Below are 21,421 nucleotides of genomic sequence, written 5' to 3' on the forward strand. Positions count from 1 at the left end.
CTTTCCAAATTTGCTCGTTCTTCTTCTCGCGCGTCTTCCCCTGCTTTTTCGATCATTCTTTTCTCCTCCTTCCTCACTGGTTTGTTCTTCGTCATTGACGTTAGTTCCTCTTTCTATAACTCCAGCTTCGTTTTCTTTTCGATTTCCTGGTTTCTGAAATCAAAGTTTGAACTCATTTTGAAGATAATGGATGATTCAACCTCAGATTGTCAGCTGAATCAGGGCGAAGTGGATTATGAATTTGAATCTAACGTAGTTCCTGAGGTTTGATTTACATATGATTACTCTGAATTTTGTTGCAGTTATTTGTATAGCATTGTGTAGCTGAATAATTCGTGAACATTGACTGTGAAACTAACGCGTGAACATAAATCTGTGGATTGAATCTAATGTATTAGTTTTGATTAATTATCTGCAATTTATAGCAGACGCTCGAGTGTAGATCAGAAATTTTTGGGTGTATTTTTGGGGGAAGTGTGGGTGTATTTACAGTTTATGGCTTTTTTTGTTATTTTAGTTGAGTTATTGTCGTTCGGGTGTATTATATTAGACATGATTGGGTGTATTTTTTGTTTTTGACATGGTGTATTCTGCAACCTCTCTCTGTTGATGACCAGTTTGTTCCCAAGGTTGGAATGACCTTTACCACCCTTGAAGATGTGAGGAATTACATTACGAGAGAAGTGCGAGAAGCGTGGATGTGCTTAAAGACTCATTTGATAGGAATTAGAATGATTTTCTGCTGAATTTTAGTCTTGTGGACAACAAGTGGCTTTCAGGTAATGTTTGTTTAAAATCTGCAGCAGAGGTGTAAATTTAATTTTTTTTCGGGTGTATTTATAGTCTGTGTTTGGGTGTATTCTGCAGATCTCTATGAAGACCGTCATATATGGATTGCAATCTATCTGGATCACCACTTCTGGGCAGGGATGAGAAGCACACAAAGGAGCAAGAGCATGCATTCTTTTGGGTGTAAAAGCAGTGTTCTTTTGGGTGTATTTCTGAATTTTCTTGTATTTCACATTTTACATATATATATACATATATATACTTCAGAATCTTGTTTTTATGTTATAAAATACTGTTTGTTTTTTTTTTACAATGGTTTAAGGGTTTTAAGTATTAGGGTTTAGGGTTTTAGGGTTTACGGTTTAGGTTTTAGGGTTTACGGGTTAGGGATTAAGGTTTAGGTTTTAAGTGTTTAGGATTCAGGGTTTTAGGGATAAAGCATCAGGGGGATAGATTTTTGGGTGTATATTCAACTTTCTTTGGGTGTAAAAAATGGCAGGTTATGGGTGTATATTTGGTTTGATGTTTTCCTTCATATTATAGTACCTGTAATTCATACATTTTGAATACAGCAGAGAGAGTTTAATTATTGAAAGAAATTTTACAATAAACTGGATTATAATTAGAAAATTTTTACAGCATGTGTTCAATTTGTTATAGGACTATATAACATTTACATTAATCAGTGTCAATATCCTTAGAATCTATCTGACAATTTGGTGATGCACCCTTAGCGGCGGGATGTGCATCAGGCCACCAAATTCCAAATCCCTAACAATTGTTTTCTTCTCCTCGCTCATGTTTCTGAATTTCTCACTTAACAAATGTGTTGCACACTTAAGGTCTTTGATTTGCTATAAACAAAGCAAAATTATAGTAAGATATATTTCTATTATATAAAACTGATTTCATCTAAGACATATATTTGTTCTTACATTTTTTTCAGCTAGATTTCTGCCTGCCATTTTTTCTGAAATAAAAAATACACCCATAGATATCAGTAAGATACACCCATAGATATGAGTCAGATACACCCATAGATATCAGTCAGATATCACTCAAACATGCATTAATATACAAGGTCAAGCAACATTACAAGGTCAAGTAATATACACCATGGACAAGCAAATATTAGAACAGTTGCAACTGTTGACTATATTACAGTATATCAGTTCAGAAATATACACCCAACAAATTATGCTATATACACCTAACAAAATACTCAATATACACCCACCAAATCATGCAATATACTCCCAAAAAAATCAGTTACCAGAAGAACTAGAACAACAAGAACAGTAACACCTAGAACAACTAAGAAGAACAGAATAACCTAGAAGCAAGAATAACAGTAAAACCTAGAACAAGTAGAACATTAAAAACTGTAAAATGAGACCTAGAACAAGAAGAACAGTAAAACCTAGAAGAACGTAGAAGAACAATAAAACCTAGTTCTTCGTTTTCGAAATGTGAAAAATATACAATATGAGTAAAATAGTAACGTAACGTACCTTGAGTATTATAACTTCGTTTTTTCTGGAGATTGTTGATCGAGAGTTCTATGTTGTGTTGATGGAGAGTTCTAATCTTCGCGACGAGTCCTATCTCTGCAGTTTGGAATGTTGCTCGAAAACGGACGGTTTGTGTTTTTTTCGAAGGGCTTGGAGAAGTGGAAGAGTGCGCCATTAAGGAGCGCTATTTTGCGAAGAGCAACTGTTGAGTGGGGCGCGTGTAGTTTACGTTCCATTTAAAGAGAGATGAGTGCGCGTGTGAATGAAGTGTGGGTTGGGAACTTGTAAAACTTGTAGGGCCTTTTTGCTTGTATGTGTAGCAGACCCGATATATATATTAGTACGTAAATAATAACATCTAATGTATTAATTATTTATGTTTTTGACAGAATTAATGTATAATCTATTGAGGATTGATTTATTATCCAAAATTTTTTTATAATCAAAGAATTTAATATCTATATATATAATAATATGACAAAATTAATAAAAGTTTGAGTTCAACCATAATATAAATCGTAACTGATTTGATTTAATAATTAAAAAAATAAATAAATAACCCCTTTTAAAAATATGCCAATCTAAATAATATAGATTGAAGATAAAAAAAATATAACTAAATTATATAATACAACATAATATTCCTAAAAATTTGTTTTATAGCAGATCTAATATCAAGATATTTAGCATCATCTGTGGTACAATCTAATTTTACAATTATTTAAACGTTGCTTTTATGAAAAATCGTATTATTTATTTTGAAAAAAAAATATTTACTCATTATTATAATTTAAATAGAATATAAAATAGATATTAAACCAATTATTTCTTTTAATAATTACTTAGTGACAAATATCCATCAAGGACATGAGATTTAAGAGCATACAAAGTAAATATAATACTTATAACTTTTACACTACCATGATTAGATTATTATCACAAGTCTTTTTAGCATAAATTAAATAGAACAACATATAATAATAAAGAAACAATCAAATCCAAAAATATTATAGAACACCTGTCATACACTACAACGGTGAGTATTGAAAAAGCTTTAACCATTTATTTTTTTATTAAATAATTATCATTTGTACCCATAAAAGATATAGATGCTGACAAATGTACCCATATAAGAATAAAACGACAATTATAACCACGAAAGATGGCTTCCGTGTGCCAAGAGTACCCAGACGTTGGTTACACAATTGGTCCGTTAGGGTATTCTTGGCACACGGAAGCTATCTTCCATGGGTATAATTGTCGTTTTATTCTTATATGCGTTTGTATCTTTTATGGATACAAATAGTAATTTATTCTTTTTTTTATTAGTTATCTTTTTATCTACTCTACACTTCATCTACGAATATGTTGAGGACTAAACCTATGCTTCAACCTTTCAAAATCCCATATATTCTTGCCAAACACAATATTATTATGCCTTTTTTTTATAGAAACCATTGAATGGAAGAACCGTTAGTAAAAAGATGAGGTTCTCTTATAATATGTATGACTTTTTATGATAATAAAATAAAAATAAAAAGCATAAAATAATATTGTGTATATTTAAGTTAATTTTAATTTTTTTTAATAACCAGATTTGTCATAATGTAACTGATAAACAATGACAGTTAATACAGATTGGATATGTTTTGAGTATGCTATACATTTTATGATTTTGTACGAAACAATATTAATTTTAATTTATATATTTATTATTGGGTATTAAAAATAAAAAGTATTTGTATTGTTAGTATTTTTCAAACCTTTCTCAACTCTGATCGTGATTAGGCCTAAAAGATCACCTACCTCGTTGGACATAAATGTAATCCAATCAATTTTTATCTGATAGTGCTATACATTCGCATAATCATAAGAGAATTAACTTTAGCGAGATAACAATATGGTATTTAGTTACCACATGAGTATTTTTATATATAGAATTATCAATCAATTATGTATGGCTTCTGATGAAAATAATATATTCAATATGGATATTGTTTGTTAGGTAAAAGATAACAGATTTACAAAGAAAATTAATTACAATGGGTATATTCATTTTAAAAAATATTTTTTATATAATACTATAAAAAATACCATGATCACCCTGAATTACTACAGGTTCAACTTCCATCGACAGTTGTAGAATGCCTAAATTGAGACATTTTCAGACTATAATATTTGTCAAACAAACAATTAATAAAACACTCATCCATACCTTCTCATTTTGAGTATATTTATACATAAATAAAAGAGTTGAAATAGCAAAAATGATAAAAATGATGATTTTTATAATTTTGTGTGGCTATCTATATATCGAAGACCAGAAGACTATGATTATCTAACAAAATTAATTTTATTTATTGTATTCAATTTGAATAAGTAAAAAATCATCTTATTTTATTTTAGTTCTTAATTCACATGATTTAAATTTAGTTCAATATATATGATTTGATTTGATTTAATTATTAGTGAAAAATATATTGAGAACCTATTTTATGCATAGATTTGTTATTTTAATGATTAATTAATTAATTTAATTAATTAATTAATACAGATAATTAGTATAATTAATTTGATTTAATAAATTAAAAAAATAAATTAAAAAATACTAACAAAACATTAAAAGAAATAAATTAAAAAATACTACCAAATCAATTTGATATAAATGATAATAAATTATGTGATATTTAAATATCTAATCAAATCAATTAGTTGATATCGTTGATTTATCATAATAAATTGTATTTAATGAGTTAAAAGAAACAAATCGCTAAACACTCTCATAAGCATGCATGTCACGTCAACTCCGTCATTAAGTGCAAAACCTGATTTTTATATAATAAAATAGATAATAAATAGAATATATGAGAATATGATATGAGACATATTTAAATTATGAAATTGGTATTATATAATATATTTATTTTTTCTAAATTCTTATTACTTGTTCGTTGCTAATTTTTACGTAATTACTTAATAATTTCTGCCTATGAAACTATCAACTACCTAATATTATGATTTAATTAATAAGAATGATGACATTAATATTTTTTTATAAGTCTTGTTATTATTTATAATTAGGAAATAGCCATAAATAAATTTATTTTCTTAATGAGTGTTAAATTTGTTGTCAAATTCTATATTACCTTTAAAATTTTAGCGTAATTGAGTCTAATTTCTATATTTTGAAATGAATTTACTCAAAAAAATTAATATGTAAATCACATTATTATTAGAAATTACTTTTTTAACATAATTAATGGTGCTTATTTGAACTATTAAATTTAGCTTCTAATAATATTAAAGTCAACCTATTTTATTATCTTGTGCCTTCAAAGAATTTACACGACTAACATAAAAATATAACAATTGAAAAAAAAATTTATTACAATTGGTATAATCATTTTAATAAATATTCTTCTATCTAATACTATAAGAAAATACATTGGCCACTTTAAATTGCTACAGGTCAACTTCCATCCACATTAGTAGAATGTCTAAATTGAGATATATTCATCAAACAAACAATCAATAAAACATTAATCCGTACTTTCTCATTTTGGGTACATTTATACATAAAAGAAATTATACATAAAGAAAAAAAAAAAGAAGAAAAGAAGAGTTGAAATAGCAAGAGTAATAAAAATTATGATTCTTATAATTTTGTGTGGCCATCTATATATAGTAGACCAAACAACTATGATTATCTAACAAAATTAATTTGTATTTATTGCACCTAACTTGAATAAGTAAGAAATTATCTTATTTTAATTTAGTATTTAATTCACATGATTTGAATTTAGCTTAATATATATTATTTGATTTGATTTGATTTAATTATTTAGTTGAAAATATTTCAGTTGTCTATTATATTCATAAATTTATTATTTAATGGCTAATAAATTAATCAAATTAATTAATTAGTACACACAATAAATTTGATTTAATAAATTAAAAGAATTAAATTAAAAAATATTAACAGAATATTAAAATAAATAAATTATAAAATATTACCAAATCAAATTAATATAAATTATAATAAATTATATGATATTTAAATATCTAATCAAATCAATTAGTTGATATAGTTAGTTTATCGTAATAACTTGTATTTAATGAGTTAAAAGAAATAAATCAAAAAATACTCTTAGAAGCATGCCAGGTCAGCTCCATCATTAAATGCAGAAATTCAATTTTTATATAATAGAATAGATTCACGTATAAACACTTAAATACATATTGCTTGATCTAAAATAGATGCTAAGAATTATAATTGACCAATCCATTGATAGGGTCAATTTTTTGGATATGGAGCTCGTATGTGAGCTTTTCATGGATATGGAGTTAAGGTGGGTTAGACATGGATGTGGGGCAGAATTTTGGCAGGTTTTGGGAGGAGGACTCGGACGGTCCGAGTTCTCTGTTCGTGGCTATGGTAAACCGGAAGACGCACGGTCCGAGTTAGGGGGGGGGGGGGAATCGGACCCTGCGAGATGGCATAGGGGAGGTACAACACGCAAGGTCCGAGTTGCGTGCATGGAGTGGATTCGGACCGTCCGTTTTGGCTGGGGATGGCAGAACCGGTTTATGAACACGCATGGTCCGATTTGGTTGCCTAGTATATTTTTGAATGAAGTTAACCTAGTCGGATGGTCCGAGTTGAGTATAGAGTGTATATAAAAGTGTGCAACGAGTTAACGTTTGGGGACCCTTCTTCTTCCCCTTCTTATGCGCCGCTTCGTTCCTCTGTTTCCTTCTTCTGGATCTCTTATATGCTTGTTCAAAATCAAAGGAGTGTGTAGTTAGTGTTATGTTTTTTTTTTTGTGAGTAGGAGAAATGAGTGATAGAGTACTAATAAAGGTGTATTATTTTGGTCAAATTTTATTAGAAACATCTGAAGGGGTAAAATTTATTTGTGAAAATCCAATAGATGTTGTTATTCCTTTTATCATTTCCTTTGAAGAACTGAAAGGTTTGATCTATGAAAAGATTGATTCTGAGGGGGCAAGAAAAATATCCTGTGTTCTATACAGATATCCCGTACCGGTATTTGGTGGGTTTGTCCAATTTCAAACAAGATATGTCACGGACGAAGCGAGCATGCAGGAGATGTTTTCAATGTATATTGAAAACCGGGCGCAGATCTCGTTTATCGAGTTGTATGTTGAGTTTGAACAATCTGAGGCAGACCGAAACATTCTACGGGAAGATTATAATAGTGACAGTGAAGAAGAGTTCGAAAGCAACTACGAATGTGTTGGTGCAGATGGAGATGACGATCATGGTGAGGGAAATATGGATCCGGATGTGACAGAGGTGGCAGATGCACTCGCAAACGATATGCCGTTTGGGGAGCCTTCATTCATGCGAGTTCTGGACTTGGAAGCCATGCATGTTCCGGAGTTTCCGGAATATATGACTGCAGGTACGTTAATATTTAAATTATTGTCTTTTTTATTTATTTATTGAATTATTTATGAATGAATTATTATTTATTACCCATTATTTAAGCATGCGTGGATGTCATGTATGTGTTAGACATTGAACCGGTTGACCTGATCCTATGTAAAAAAAAATTTAAAAATAGTAGGAAGTTAAAAAAATAAAAGTCAACATATGTGTTAAGTAATGTTTGAAACATATCACGTTATTTTAAACGAATATAGAACATAGAATTTAATATTTTATTATTATTTACGTTAGGGTCTGATTTATGTCATACTTGATGCAGTTAATATTGATTTAGTATGGTTTTGAAATATATATGTATTTATTGAAATTTTTCCCATGCTTGTTGTCCTGGCAGAAGTTCCTATTGTCGCAGATGGTGAATTTGCTGTTGGGATGGAGTTTAGTTCCCGGGAAGCTGTTATTAAGGCAATAAAAGAGTATACCATACGACGAAGCGTAGATTACCAGGTTTATGAGTCTGAGCCTTTGACATTTTATGCCAAGTGTACACAGTATGGGTCAGGGTGTGATTGGCTTATCAGGGTTAGTCTGATCAGCAGGAAGTATTGTTGGGTTATAAGGAGGTATAATGGTAGTCACACTTGTACCAGAGCCACCATTTCACAGGATCATGCGAAGCTGGACTCCATCACAATTGCAGAAGCAATAAAGCCATTGGTTGAGGCTGATCCCTCCTTAAAGGTAAAGTCCGTTATAGCAGAAGTGCAATCGAAATTTAACTATACTGTTAGCTATCGGAAAGCATGGTTGGCTAAGCAAAGGGCAGTAGAAAAAATATTTGGAGGTTGGGAGGCATCGTACGAAGCGTTGCCTATATGGTTTCAGGCCATGTGTCATAAGGAGCCATCAGCTGTTGTCCATTTTGAGACTATGCCTGCATACCAAGGCGATGACTTGGTTGGTCATATTCGGGTACTGCATAGAGTATTTTGGAGTTATTACCCCTGTATCAGGGCATTCAGACATTGTAAGCCAGTTGTCCAGGTGGATGGGACTCACTTGTACGGAAAGTATAAGGGTTGTCTCCTAGTCGCAGTCTCACAGGATGGCAACAACAACATCGTTCCAATTGCGTTTGCTATTGTCGAGGGAGAGACTTCTGATGCGTGGCACTTTTTCCTTAGTAACTTGCGTCAACATGTTGTCACTCGGGATGGTGTGGGACTGATATCGGACCGACACGAATCCATCAATGCAGCTGTGGAACGGAGTAACGGAGCATGGTCACCTCCTAGAGCTTTTCATATGTTCTGCATCAGGCATATAGAGTCGAATTTTCTGCGGAAATTCAAGGCACCGTACCTCCAAAAATTGGTCGTCAACATTGGTAATAATTTAAGTAACTTATTAACAGTAGTTAAATATTAATATTTGTTTTCGACTTTTATGATTTTTTTTTTCTTTGGTTTCCTCTAGGATATTCCAGGACGGTGCGGGAGTATGAAGTGCGTTACCAGCGATTACGGGAACGGGGGGAAGCGTATACCAACTGGTTAAACCGAATTCCTCGCGAACAGTACGCATTGGCGTTTGATGGTGGATACCGATGGGGTCACATGACAACGAATCTAGTGGAATGCATCAATTCAGTGTTGAAGGGTGCACGCAATCTTCCTATTACTGCTCTTGTCAAGGCAACATTCTACAGGCTAAACGAGCTTTTCACCAGAAAAAGAGCCGAGGCAGAAGCGCGGATTAATGCTGGCCATGTGTTCTCCGAAGTCGTGACCTCGAAGTTGCATGCAAACCAACTTGCATCAGGAAACATACAGGTCAGTTGCTTTGACCGGCAGAATGAGGTCTTCGAGGTGCGTGAGATGCCAAGCGGACTGGAGTTTGCAGTCGATCTACGCGCCCTTCGATGTGATTGTGGTGAGTTCCAGGTGGACCGGATCCCCTGCAGACATGTGTTCGCATGTTGCGCAAACCAGCGACTGGATTGGAAGCTATATGTGCATGATGTGTATAAGATGGACCAAGTTCGGCGGGTGTACCGAGCAAGATTTAGGCCACTAGGTAACCCGACGACGTGGCCTGCATACAACGGTCCTCGCTACGTACCGAATCCGTATCTGAGACGTGTCTCGAAAGGGCGCCCCAGGATGACGCGTTTCTTGAATGAGATGGACACGCGAATGTTACGTCGTCCTAGGCGATGTACGCTATGTGGAGCTGAGGGACACAGTCGTAGTAGATGCCGTCAGTCAGCTGGTAGAACTGCCGACGGAGATGCTCAGTAGGTTCACATTGTGGTTGGTGTGGCACGTCACTATTATGTCATGGGTTGTCATTTTGATAGAACTTGACCTGATATGTGGAACATTATGTAATGTTTTTCTGATGTTTTTATGTTAAAACGGTTTATGTATTGCAATGTGTTCCTTGTAGAACCGGCCGGTCCGATTCAACCGGATTTTATGAATGACCCGTCTGGTCCGGTTCAACCTGATTTTTTGAAAAAACCGGCCGGTCCGCTTCAATCTGATTTTTTGAATGAATTGGCCTTTTCGGTGCAATGTGATTGTAAAAATGAACCGGCCGGTCCGGTCCAATTGGGTTGTATACATGAACCGGCCGGTCCGGTTCAATCTATTATTCAAAATGAACCGTCCGGTCCGGTGCAATCTGATTTTATGAATCAAACGGCCTGTCCGGGTCAAGCTGATTTTATGAATGAACCGGCCGGTCCGGTTCACTCTGATTGTATAACTGAACCGGTCGGTCCGGTTCAATCTGTTTTTCGTAATGAACCGGCCTGGCCTGTGCAATCTGATTTTACGATTGAACCGGCCTTTCCGGTGCAATCTGAATGTATAAATGAACCGGCAAGTTCCGGTCCAATCTGCTTGTATGACTGAACAACAATAATGGGTACATATATAGCACCTGTACCTTACTGCGTACTAAAGGTTAGCAATACCTGAATAGTGTCCGTAGTGCGTAAATACTCTAAACATACAACATAAATGTAGTGCGTACATACTCTAAACATACAACATAAATGTAGTGCGTACATACTCAAAACATACTACATAAATACAACATGGTCCACGTGATTACTACTTAAATAAATAAGTTACAAGGCAACTACTTTCTCATGGCCCACTTCACATCCTTGACTAAATTCTTGCATTTCTTGGCCGCCTTTTTGAAGACAGATGGAGTGTAGCGACTAGCACTGCGACGTGGTGGATCAATCCTCAGATTGTAACCTTTGGAGGTTTCATCCGGAGTGCGTGCATGACCTGTATAGAAATTATAAAAAATAATTAAATTATGCGCAGCAGGTAATCACAGCAAGACATAAACCACATAAGATTTACTAAAAGTAAAAAATAGATGCCAGTTATGAACATAAAATAAAAAAGTAATGGAACATGTAAAGTAGAATACAAAACATAATACCATCATTACGAGATTCTTCATCCTCGTCAAACTCCTCTATTTCATCGTCATCATGATCCTCCTCGTCATCCGGGTCATCTACTAGATACGCATCTGTCTCCCTCTCGGGTGTGTTAGCATCTTCTTCAATGAGTCCCATGGATACACGGTTAGGATTCTGACTAAAAAAAGCTCCGCGTCCGTCATTACTCCTACTAGAGTCAACCGACACAAACCCCCCAGAAGCAACCGATGATGTATGGCCCGGATACCTAGCATCCAATGAATACCTACCAGCCATGAAGTCAGGCTGTTGGCCATATTGTGGTAGTCCAGGATCTGCAGACATCAACCCAAGCAACTGGCTAAAGGAACCTCCTTCTCCTGTTTCAAATTGTGAGGTACCCCAATATTGTTGACTGATTGGAACTGATGGGGGGAACTGTGTCTGAGGTACATAATGGCTTGAGGACTGAGGTTGTTCTTCTGGAATCGGTGTTGGAGGTAATATATGCGGCGAATGTGGCTCTTCTACTTCATTGTCAGCATCCATATCCTGACTACCCTCATCGGTATCCTGATTATCCTCATCCAAATCCTGATCACCTTCCTCCATATCCTGATCACCTTCATCATTATCTTGACCCACAAGATTTGACATGTTCAAGTGGTTCCCATATTTTGATCGGTACCAATGCATGTATCTATCTAGTAGATCATGTGAAGGCATCGGAAGCTCAGATAGAATGTAGTTATACCTGTTTGACCAATGCATCACCCATTTTGAATGACTCGCTTCCGTGGCCCAATTAAGATTCTTGGGCCCCTTCAGGGTTTCTCCATGCGCCTTCTCTAGATTCCGCTCCTGACTAGGTAGTCCCTGAACCAAACCAAACTGTCGCCTAAATCTATCGGTAGCATGCCACTCGACACATTCAAATGATACCAACGGAACTGTAGCACTCCAAACCACCGACTGCATGTAGATTTCAGGAGGAATGATGTTCGGATCCACCCGATCCACAGCATAAGCAACCCAAATAAACTGGAAAAAATAAAGGAACCTCAACATAACAGTCCACAAAGCCAATTACAAAGACAATGCTGTATACTTATGTCTTAGACCCTAAACATAAAACTAATACAACTTTCATTGAAACATACCTGCCCTTCCTGAAGTTCATCAAATGACTTCCTAAAGTGAGCTAACTTCAAGTATCTAAATCGTCGGTCACCACGCTCCCAGTTCCGCCACCTATTATGATATATTCAATTACCTCAGCTACCATTAAATGAATCATAAATATCAACATACGGGTACATTCTAACAAATTATTACCTGTTTGCTAGTGGAAAACTTCGAGGTTCCCTAGGTAGCGGCGATAGGTATGGCATCCTGATCCAAGCCCAACAGAGTAGAAGTGTTAGTGGACCATCTATTTCCTTGCAGTTAAAACGGGATGCACGGCATAATGCCCTGTAGAGATGTGCCAGGCATGCCGCTCCCCAACTATACTGACCAATACTACCAAAATCACGTAGCAAGGGTAGAAATTTCCAATGCACTCCTGCCCCAGACTTATCCCAAACAAGATCGTCCCGATCAACAACATAATATGGCACCTCACATACCTCTGTATACTGATATCATCAATCAACTGTAAATTTTCTTTTAAATCACGCAGCCAGGTAAGTTTTATGCAACTAGATCTACAGTCAGACATACGCGGTGCAGCTCCAAGTTGAAGCAAACACTCCGCCTCCAACGCTTCATAACTGCTCATTGTCATCCCTGTGACCGGAAGACCATCTGTGGGAAGACCAAGAATCATAGCTACATCTTCAAGTGTCACAGCACATTCACCAATGGGAAGGTGGAACGTATGTGTCTCTGGGTGCCAACGTTCAATTAGAGCATTTACCAATGCTTTCTGACACTGCACTATCCCAATCTGAGATGCATGATAGAACCCGGTAATTCGCAGATGATCCTCCACCCTTTCGTTGTACCGATCCGGAGGAAGTGGATGGTTACATGTCAACATTCTTGATTTCTACAAAAAAACATAACAAATTACTAATCAAATTATTAAGAGTTGCTAATGAAACTCATTACAAATACATATATTCCTAATCATAAATCTCAACAATATTTACAACATCCACAATAATATCGAACATTAATTAATTAATTACACTTTTGTTAAAAAATTTTTCCCCTGCAATACAATACAAAAATTTGAATAAATCTATATATGCCATCATTCATATTCTAACAACACTAATAATTAACTTGCTAATAATAATTACTACATTTAAAATTATTTAAATTTTCCCATAAAGAAATATCTAACATGGCTTAATTAAAAAAACCTTTCTAATCAACTCAGCATTAACACTTCACCACAATAATAATAACATCTAACCAAAATCGATAACAGTTACACTTAATTTCTTAAAAACACATTCATTCAAATACCATTGGCTTACAAATAATAATTATACTACAATTAAATAAATTTATTAAAAATTTACATTATGTTCTACTTACTACTACAGCCAAAAACACAAAACTAAAGAAGAACAACAACATAACCATAACAAATTTTCTTATCATGATATATATAGTTAATAATACTTAAAAAAATATTTAAATACAACCTAACAAATATTTCAAAATTAGTCATAACCATTCTATCTATTTATATTCTTCAACTACATAAATCTCTAACAACTACATAATCATAACAAATTTTCTAATCATGATTTATATAATTATTAATCTGTAAAATAATTTTAAACAAGTCATAATCATTCCATTTATGTTTTTCAAATGCATGTCTAACTAACAACAATAATATAATCATAAAATAAATTTTAATCATCATAAACATAATTATTAATCTGTTCAACATAATTTAAAATAATCTAACTAATACTAACAAATCAGTCGTAATCATTCTATTTATATTCTTCAACTGTGTATCCTAACAACAATCATAATATTGAAATTCTATTTTTTAATAACTATAACTATAAAAAAATTAAAAAAATTCAAAAGAAATTCAAAAAATACTTACATAATCAGGATCACTGAGATAGTGAATAATATGAAGCTCAGATCGATCAACATCTTTAATTTTTAATTTTTTCCCCATCAATGATGCTCCTCCACCATGCAAGCTTTCAGAGAAATGAAGATGAAGGTTTTGGGGGAGAAAGGTTGGTGAGAGTGAAGGAGGGATTCGGATGGTAAGGGAGTAGGGTTCTCCTTTACTAAGTGTGTGATGCCCACCGAATAGGGACTCAAGGGGGAAGCGCCGCGTGTACACTACAGCACTGGACTCGGACCGTGCGACTACCCAGACCGAAATCGGACGGTCCGTGACGCAGGCCAACTCGGAGGGTCCGAGTCCCTCACCAACTTCATCACCATGCACTGGACTCGGACCGTGCGTTTTGTTGCTTGAACTCGGAGGGTCCGAGTCCCACTCCCCCTGACACCACAACCTGGTTACACACCAGCCACCCCCATATCCCTGTGATACCCCAGCCCCGGTCCAATATGAAAATTAAAAAGCGTCCATTGATAAGTCTACACTTATATAACTACGTTCATTATTGACAAAAATAGCCAAACATCAAAATGGAGCCCACCACTTAAGTACCTCGTTTGTGACTCACCAAAATAACACCTATACGGCTACACCTAAAGCCACATTTGCCATGCTCTAACATCCATGGGCGAGCTTGCAGCTTTTACAAAACAAGTATCCACGTGTCAATACCTCAATCATTCAAAAGGAATATCTTTACTGTGTATCTGTATCGTATAATTGGCCAATAAATCTAAAAATAGTATATGTTATTATTTATTAAAATAAAAAATATTTTAAATATTTTATATAATTAAAATAAAATATTATAAAAATTAAAAGATTAATTTATATTTTAATATTAATAAAATATTAAATATTATTATTATTTTTTTAAAAAATATTTCAAATTTTATATATATACGTGTATTTTATAAGAATTTAAAATTCATGTGTCAGTATATCCTGTATTATATCGTATTTCATGTCTGTGTCAATGTCTGTGCATCATAAAATACAAATAATAAAAAAAATTGATATTTCAAAAGTTTATAATAAATGTATTATAAAATTAATTTAGTTTATTGCTCCATATATTCAAATTTAGTATAAGTTTCGTTCTAATTTCTTAACATATTCATAAATCTATTTTGATACGATATTGATTTATATTTAGGAATATTCATTTTTAAATTTGTTAAACGTCAACTTGGGAATATAAATGTTAAGTGATTAACATATTTTTTTTATTTTAAGCCAACATTAATCGATTCTTCTTTTTCACCAAAAGCATCTTGGCCCTGTAGCATTTCATGTGATGACAGATCTTTTGCATTAAAAAAAATTGATTATATTGTTGTAGAAAGCATAATCATTTTGGTAGATGATTACTTTGTTAAAAAATGTATAAGATAATATAAATATAAAAAAATGATGTAATAATTAATTTGATTGTTAATTTCTAATATTTCTCTAGCGATGATGTAATATCTCTTTTGTATTACTTGGTGACTTAAAAGAAAACAAATAACAACAAAGAAAGAAATAAAAATAAATAAAACTGCTTAAGAAAGGCAGTTTCGTTGAATACTACTTTTAAATTTCTTCCAAGGCAACGGAAGCTTCACTTAAGGAGAAAGGGTCCTTATTGCAGGCTTTGCCATGATGTCTGCTACTGTGTCTGCATCTCTCAAGATCAATTGGAGATCAGCACACCATTTCCAAGACATTATATCTCAGATTTTTAACACCAAAGGATCAATAAAACCAGAGTGATAAATTCCAATTTTGTGGTTTATCTTGTGTTGAATTTAGGAGATTTTATCAACTTATCTCACATTTATTCAATAGAATAGGATGCTTTTGTAATTCTCCCTAAATTTGTGCCTAAGAGTGAAAACATGCTTTTTGAGCCTTTAATTAGCTAAATTTAATTCACTTTGATTCCATTCGATGCCTTAATATGTTTGTTGAGTGATTTCAGATTCATAAGACAAGTATTGGATGGAAGAAGTAAAGAGAAAATCATGCAAAGTAGAGAATTCATGAAGAAATGAGCATTTGGAGAATTCAAGGCCACGTGCACGCGTCATCCACGCGTACGCGTGAGAAGGACATCCATGGCCACGCGCACACGTCACCCACGTGTACGTGTGAGGAGGGAATTTGCCAGCAACGCGCACGCGTCGACCACGCGCACGCGTGACACTGATCACGTGACGTCATTAAAGTGAAAACGCTGGGGCGATTTCTGAACTTTCCAGACCCAAATTCAACTCATTTCTGAAGCTATTTGATGCAGAAATCAAGATTGGACAAAGGGGGAGCAATTAGATTAGCTTATGACCATGCTTTAGGTAGTTTTTAGAGAGACAAGCTCCCTCTTCTCTCTAGAATAATTAGGGTAGATTAGGTTAATTTCTCTTAGATTTAGGGTTTAATTCTTACTTTCATCTTATTTTCTTTACAATTTCTTGTTCTATTGTCTTGATTTTCCTATTTCTTCTTGTTAATTTCTCATTTTGGTTACTTTTATGTTCATGCACTATTGTTAATTTTCATTCTCATTAATGCAATTTTGAGGTATTTCGTGTTTAATGCGCTTTCCTTAGTTGTTATTGTTAATTTCTTGTTTTGGGTAGTGGTAGATTTTATTATTTCTTGCAATTTATGATGCTTTCCTTTTATGTCTTCCAAGTGTTTGACAAAATGTTTGGTTGGATGTTAGAGTAGCTTTGAGCATTCTCGGCTTGGAAAGAGAAATTGGGCAATCTTGAGTCATTAATACCCAACTCATGTTGGTGATCTAGAGTTGTTAGTTAATATTATTTTCATTAACTCTAATCTTTTTCTAATTCAATTAGTGAGTTGATTAAGACTTTTGGATTGAGATTAACTAGTCTTATTTGATTTTCTCTCAATGTGAAGATAACATTGTACCTTCTTCCAATGTTGAAGATGACTAAATAGGATTAGCTCTTGTTAATTATTATATTATGATTAATGACTAGGATAGAAAACCTAGATTCTCAATCCTTTCCATGAATATCTCTTTTTAGTATTTGTTATCTTTAGTTGTTTGCTTTATATTCTTGTCCTTTTAATTTCTTGTTTTATCAACCCAACCCGTTAAACTCATAACCAATAATTAAGCAATCGATTCTGATTCCTAGGAAGAATGACCCGGGACTAATAGTCTCGGTTATCTTTATTGGGTTGGACTTGTGACAACCAAAATTAAACTTTTATTTGAGGATCGAATGTCGGTTTGGGCTATGCTCACAACGAAATTATTTTGTTAAATTCTGAACCGGTATAAATCCTCAACATCAAGTTTTTGGCGCCGTTGCCGGGAAATTGCAATGTGTGCTTGTTGTTGGTTATTGTACATATGTTGATTTTGTGAATAGTTGCTTTCTTTATTTGTTTGATAGTTTTGGTCTAGGAGTTTGTTTTCTTTATCTCTTGTTAGTTTTTATTTTTGTCTTTCTACTATGAATTCTCACCCTTTTGGCTATGAGTTTGGTTCAAACTATGTTGTAAGAAATGAAAGCTTCAATGAGGATATGCATCAAGAATTTGAAAATCAAAGGTGGGAGGAGTCTCATGCATATGGATACTCTTCTTGGCAACAACCTCCTCCGGTTTCTTATGTGTATAATCCAACTCTTAATGCATATCAATCTAACGGATGTGGTGACCCTCATTGTGGTTGTCAACCACAACCACCATATACATCCCTCAACAACCTTACTCACAAGCCCCATATCACCATTTACTTCCATATGATCTTAACCCATATCTACCATACCAACAACCATATGAGCCATACTTAGAGCCACCACCATTCCAACATCAATATTCTCAAGAACCATCAATCCCATATACCTCACCAGTCACCTCCATATCCTTACCAAGATGAACCACCTTCTAATTATGGACCTTTTCCCCCAAACAATGAACCCTCTCTTCTACCATCTCCTTCAAGGGATGAAGCTCTCCAAACCTTCTTGCAAGAACAACAAAGAGATATTAGCTCTTATATCCAAAGGCAAGAAGAGCAGCAAAAGGAGCTAAAGAAGATAGAAATCATGGTGGCTACCATGACTGAAGCCGCTAACCTCATGGCCTCCCATTTAAGCTCATACATTCAAGACACTCCCATTGACGAATGTGGAGGATCAACCAAGGAGCATAGTGAGGGAGTGAGTTTGGAGCTTCAAGGTGAAGAAGAGGAGTTGAAGCGAGAATCGCAACCAAGGGAGAAAGTTGAGACAATTGAGCTGGAAGGAGCGGTTGAAGAATTAAGAGATGTTGATCAAGAATTAGATTCAATCATTGATGAGTTCTTGTCCACACTAACAAATCACCTCGAAGATTCTATTGAGCTTGAAAGCAATGTCAAGGAGGGTGCGCAACCTCCAAAGCATAGGATGAATGATGAAGAATTGGAAGAAATAGAGCAAGCAACAAATCTTCCTCTTGATGATGATTCCACACCAACACATGGTCCTTTGGTATTAGAGGAGTCTTCTTCCATTAAAATTGAGGTAGATGTTGAAATAATTTCCACATTATCTCCAAGTTGTGACATGAAGAATGGAGAAGAACTAGAAGAGGTTGGTGAGGAAGTGATTGAATGTGAAGAACCTTGTCAAGAGGTGAATATGGAAGATGCTTGTCAAGAGGTGGAGGTAGTCAAAGAAGAGCACAAGGGAGTGGACTTCACATTGTCAAAGTGTGGGGAGGTCTCCCTTCCTAAGTCACCATCATCCTTTACACCATTCAAGTAGTAAAATTCATATCCTTTAGCTTTCTTATTCCACTTGAATATGAGTTGCTTGAAACGGATGGTCAACTTAGAGCTCTTTGTGGCATGAAAAGCAAGAAAGAGTTGGTTAGTGGTAGGCACCGCAATTCAAGGTTCATTATGGTTGAATCACCAAAATCTAAGTGCAATGGTTGGTGTAGTGCTCCATTGAATGGATCTAGGAGGATGTTTGGGTACCTAAATGAGAATTCAAAAGTCTTGTCACCCGGATTGAACTATGGTAGTCAACAAGAAGATGGGTGCAAGCACAAGATTTGGGACCCCAGAATTCAATTCAACAATCAACACTCTTGGGGTCTTGTCACTTGCTCAAGCTTACTTGAAGGCCTTGTGCGCCTAATTTGGGATCCCGGTGGACATTGAATATGCAAACATTGGTGGAGATTCAAGGATGAGCACAAGCATAAGCTACCATAGCAAGGATCCCATCAATTATCCAACTTAAGGACAATAAATAAAAGTGCTAGGTGGGAGACACCCCACCATGGTAAACTTTTTCCATTCTCTTGTATATATAATCAACGAATGAATTGGGTTGCCATTATTAGGTAATTTTCCTTTTTTCTATGTCTTTGTATATATTGTTTTGGTTGCTAGTTATTTGTTAAATTTATGGTTTGAATTAGGTTAGTTGTTTTGAATTGAATTTTGTTTGAAGTACAAATTTTGTTTGAGTGTTTAGTATCGTATTTGAAAAATCTTTCAAAAACTTAAAGATTTTGTTAATTATGAATTTTTGGGTGGTTTAGAGTGTTTATAAGTTAGGAGAGTGTGAAATCCTGTTTTTATGCTTCTTGTGAAAAAAAAAAAAAACAGAGGCAGCTCACGTGTGCACATGCCCGACGCTTACACGTCACATTGCTTTTCTTGCCCTCCACGCGTATGCGTGGCCGACGCGCATGCGTCGCCCGGTTTGGTGCTGCTGCCCTAGTACAAAATTCAGAGAGTTACACGACAAGTGTGCTGAAATTGCGCGTTTAGCACAATTCTGCCCCACGCGTACGCGTACTTTACGTGTACGTGTCACCCTCCTTGCTCACCACTCATGCGTGCGCACCGAGGACGCATATGCGTGGATTTAAATGAGATAACCCCTGATGCGAGGAGCCCTAGCTCATTTGCGTGAAACCCCCTTCTCCCTCTAACGTCTCTTTCTCTTCTACTTCCTTACTCCATTGAAGCTACACCACTCACCATCATCAAACCGCCGAACCACCAGCACTTAGTTCCGGCGACTCCGAACCGCCGCCGACCACCTCTCTCTCTTCCCTTTTCTCTTTTCTTCTTTCTTCTTCTCTCTCTCTCCGCCGTTTACCTTCTCCCCTACCACCAAGCACTGCCGCGGCCACCCATTGCCACTGGCGCTCACCACCCCTACTCTTCTCTTCCTCTCCTCTTCAACCACCTCGCCTGATTCTTCAAGCATTGTTCCTGAGCCGCCTCTCTTTTACGGCTCTGCTTCCCTCGCTCTGCCGCCGGTTCTTCTTCAATCGCCACTAGTAACGCCGCCTCTGGGCCGGTCGTGTGCTGCATTCCACCCCTTCTAGTCCTCTGTTAAGCCTCTTTTCTGTTTCTGCTTCCCTTCCAGGTTTCTCCTGTTTTCCTTTCTGAGTTGTTTTATTATTCTGTTAGAATAGGTTTGATTAGTTGTTTAATTTCTGTTTATTAGTTATATTAGATTAACTAGTTGATTCTAGGTGGTTAGGTAGTTTCTAGGATTTTGGTTAGTGGATTTAGGTCTGTTTTCTTTTGCTGCTATTATTGTCTGGAATGACTGATTCTCTTATGTTTTGCTAAGTGATGATGATGTTGATTTTCTTTTGGTTAAGCTATATGTTGCTGTTGTTACTATTTTGCTTGCTGCTGTTCAATTCATATGAATTTAATGTGATTTATGCTGATTGAGTACTCTGAATTCATATGATCTGAGTTTGCTGCTTGTTTGTATTACGGGAACATCCAATTTACTGCCGGGATGCTGCTAATTTTTTCTGAAATTTTTGTGCTATTAATTTCAATTTGTGAAGTGAATTCGGTACATTTTGACTTTGGCTTCATTTGGTTATTGCCAAATTCAATTCATGAATTATTCGGCTAGCATTTCCACTCTTCTTTAGTTCCCTTTATTTGAATTACATCATTGATGACATCAAGGAACTATTTGACGGATTTCTGTGTCAACTAGGACCTTGGTTAACCAAGTCAATGTGAACCTCTTTTGTGTTTTCAATCTTTCAAGTTTAAGTCAAAACATTTTCGTCTTCTTAGTTCAAGTTCAATTTCCATTTTCCTTAACCAATGAAGCTATTTTCGTAACTTTGCCATTTGACTTGAACTT

General features: G+C 35.1%; 2 protein-coding genes across 2 annotated transcripts; one reads left to right on the forward strand and one right to left on the reverse strand.

The window, feature by feature from the left end:
• The first annotated feature begins 7,137 nt into the window (after nt 1-7,137).
• Nucleotides 7,138-10,013, forward strand: LOC148576021 (uncharacterized). The gene is made up of 3 exons (XM_088503321.1): nt 7,138-7,726; nt 8,108-9,100; nt 9,190-10,013. The coding sequence occupies exons 1-3, from the start codon at nt 7,138-7,140 to the stop codon at nt 10,011-10,013; spliced, it is 2,406 nt and encodes an 801-aa protein (XP_088359447.1).
• Nucleotides 10,014-10,860: 847 nt separating this feature from the next.
• On the reverse strand, nt 10,861-12,229 carry LOC148576022 (uncharacterized). The gene is made up of 2 exons (XM_088503320.1): nt 11,179-12,229; nt 10,861-11,018 (listed from the first exon to the last, which is right to left on the reverse strand). Exons 1-2 carry the CDS (start codon nt 12,227-12,229, stop codon nt 10,861-10,863), a joined length of 1,209 nt encoding a protein of 402 aa, XP_088359446.1.
• Nucleotides 12,230-21,421: the final 9,192 nt, after the last annotated feature.

Source organism: Arachis ipaensis, chromosome B1 (assembly GCF_059453495.1).
Source record: "Arachis ipaensis isolate K30076 ecotype BB chromosome B1, ASM5945349v1, whole genome shotgun sequence".
Taxonomy (NCBI): Eukaryota; Viridiplantae; Streptophyta; class Magnoliopsida; order Fabales; family Fabaceae; genus Arachis; species Arachis ipaensis.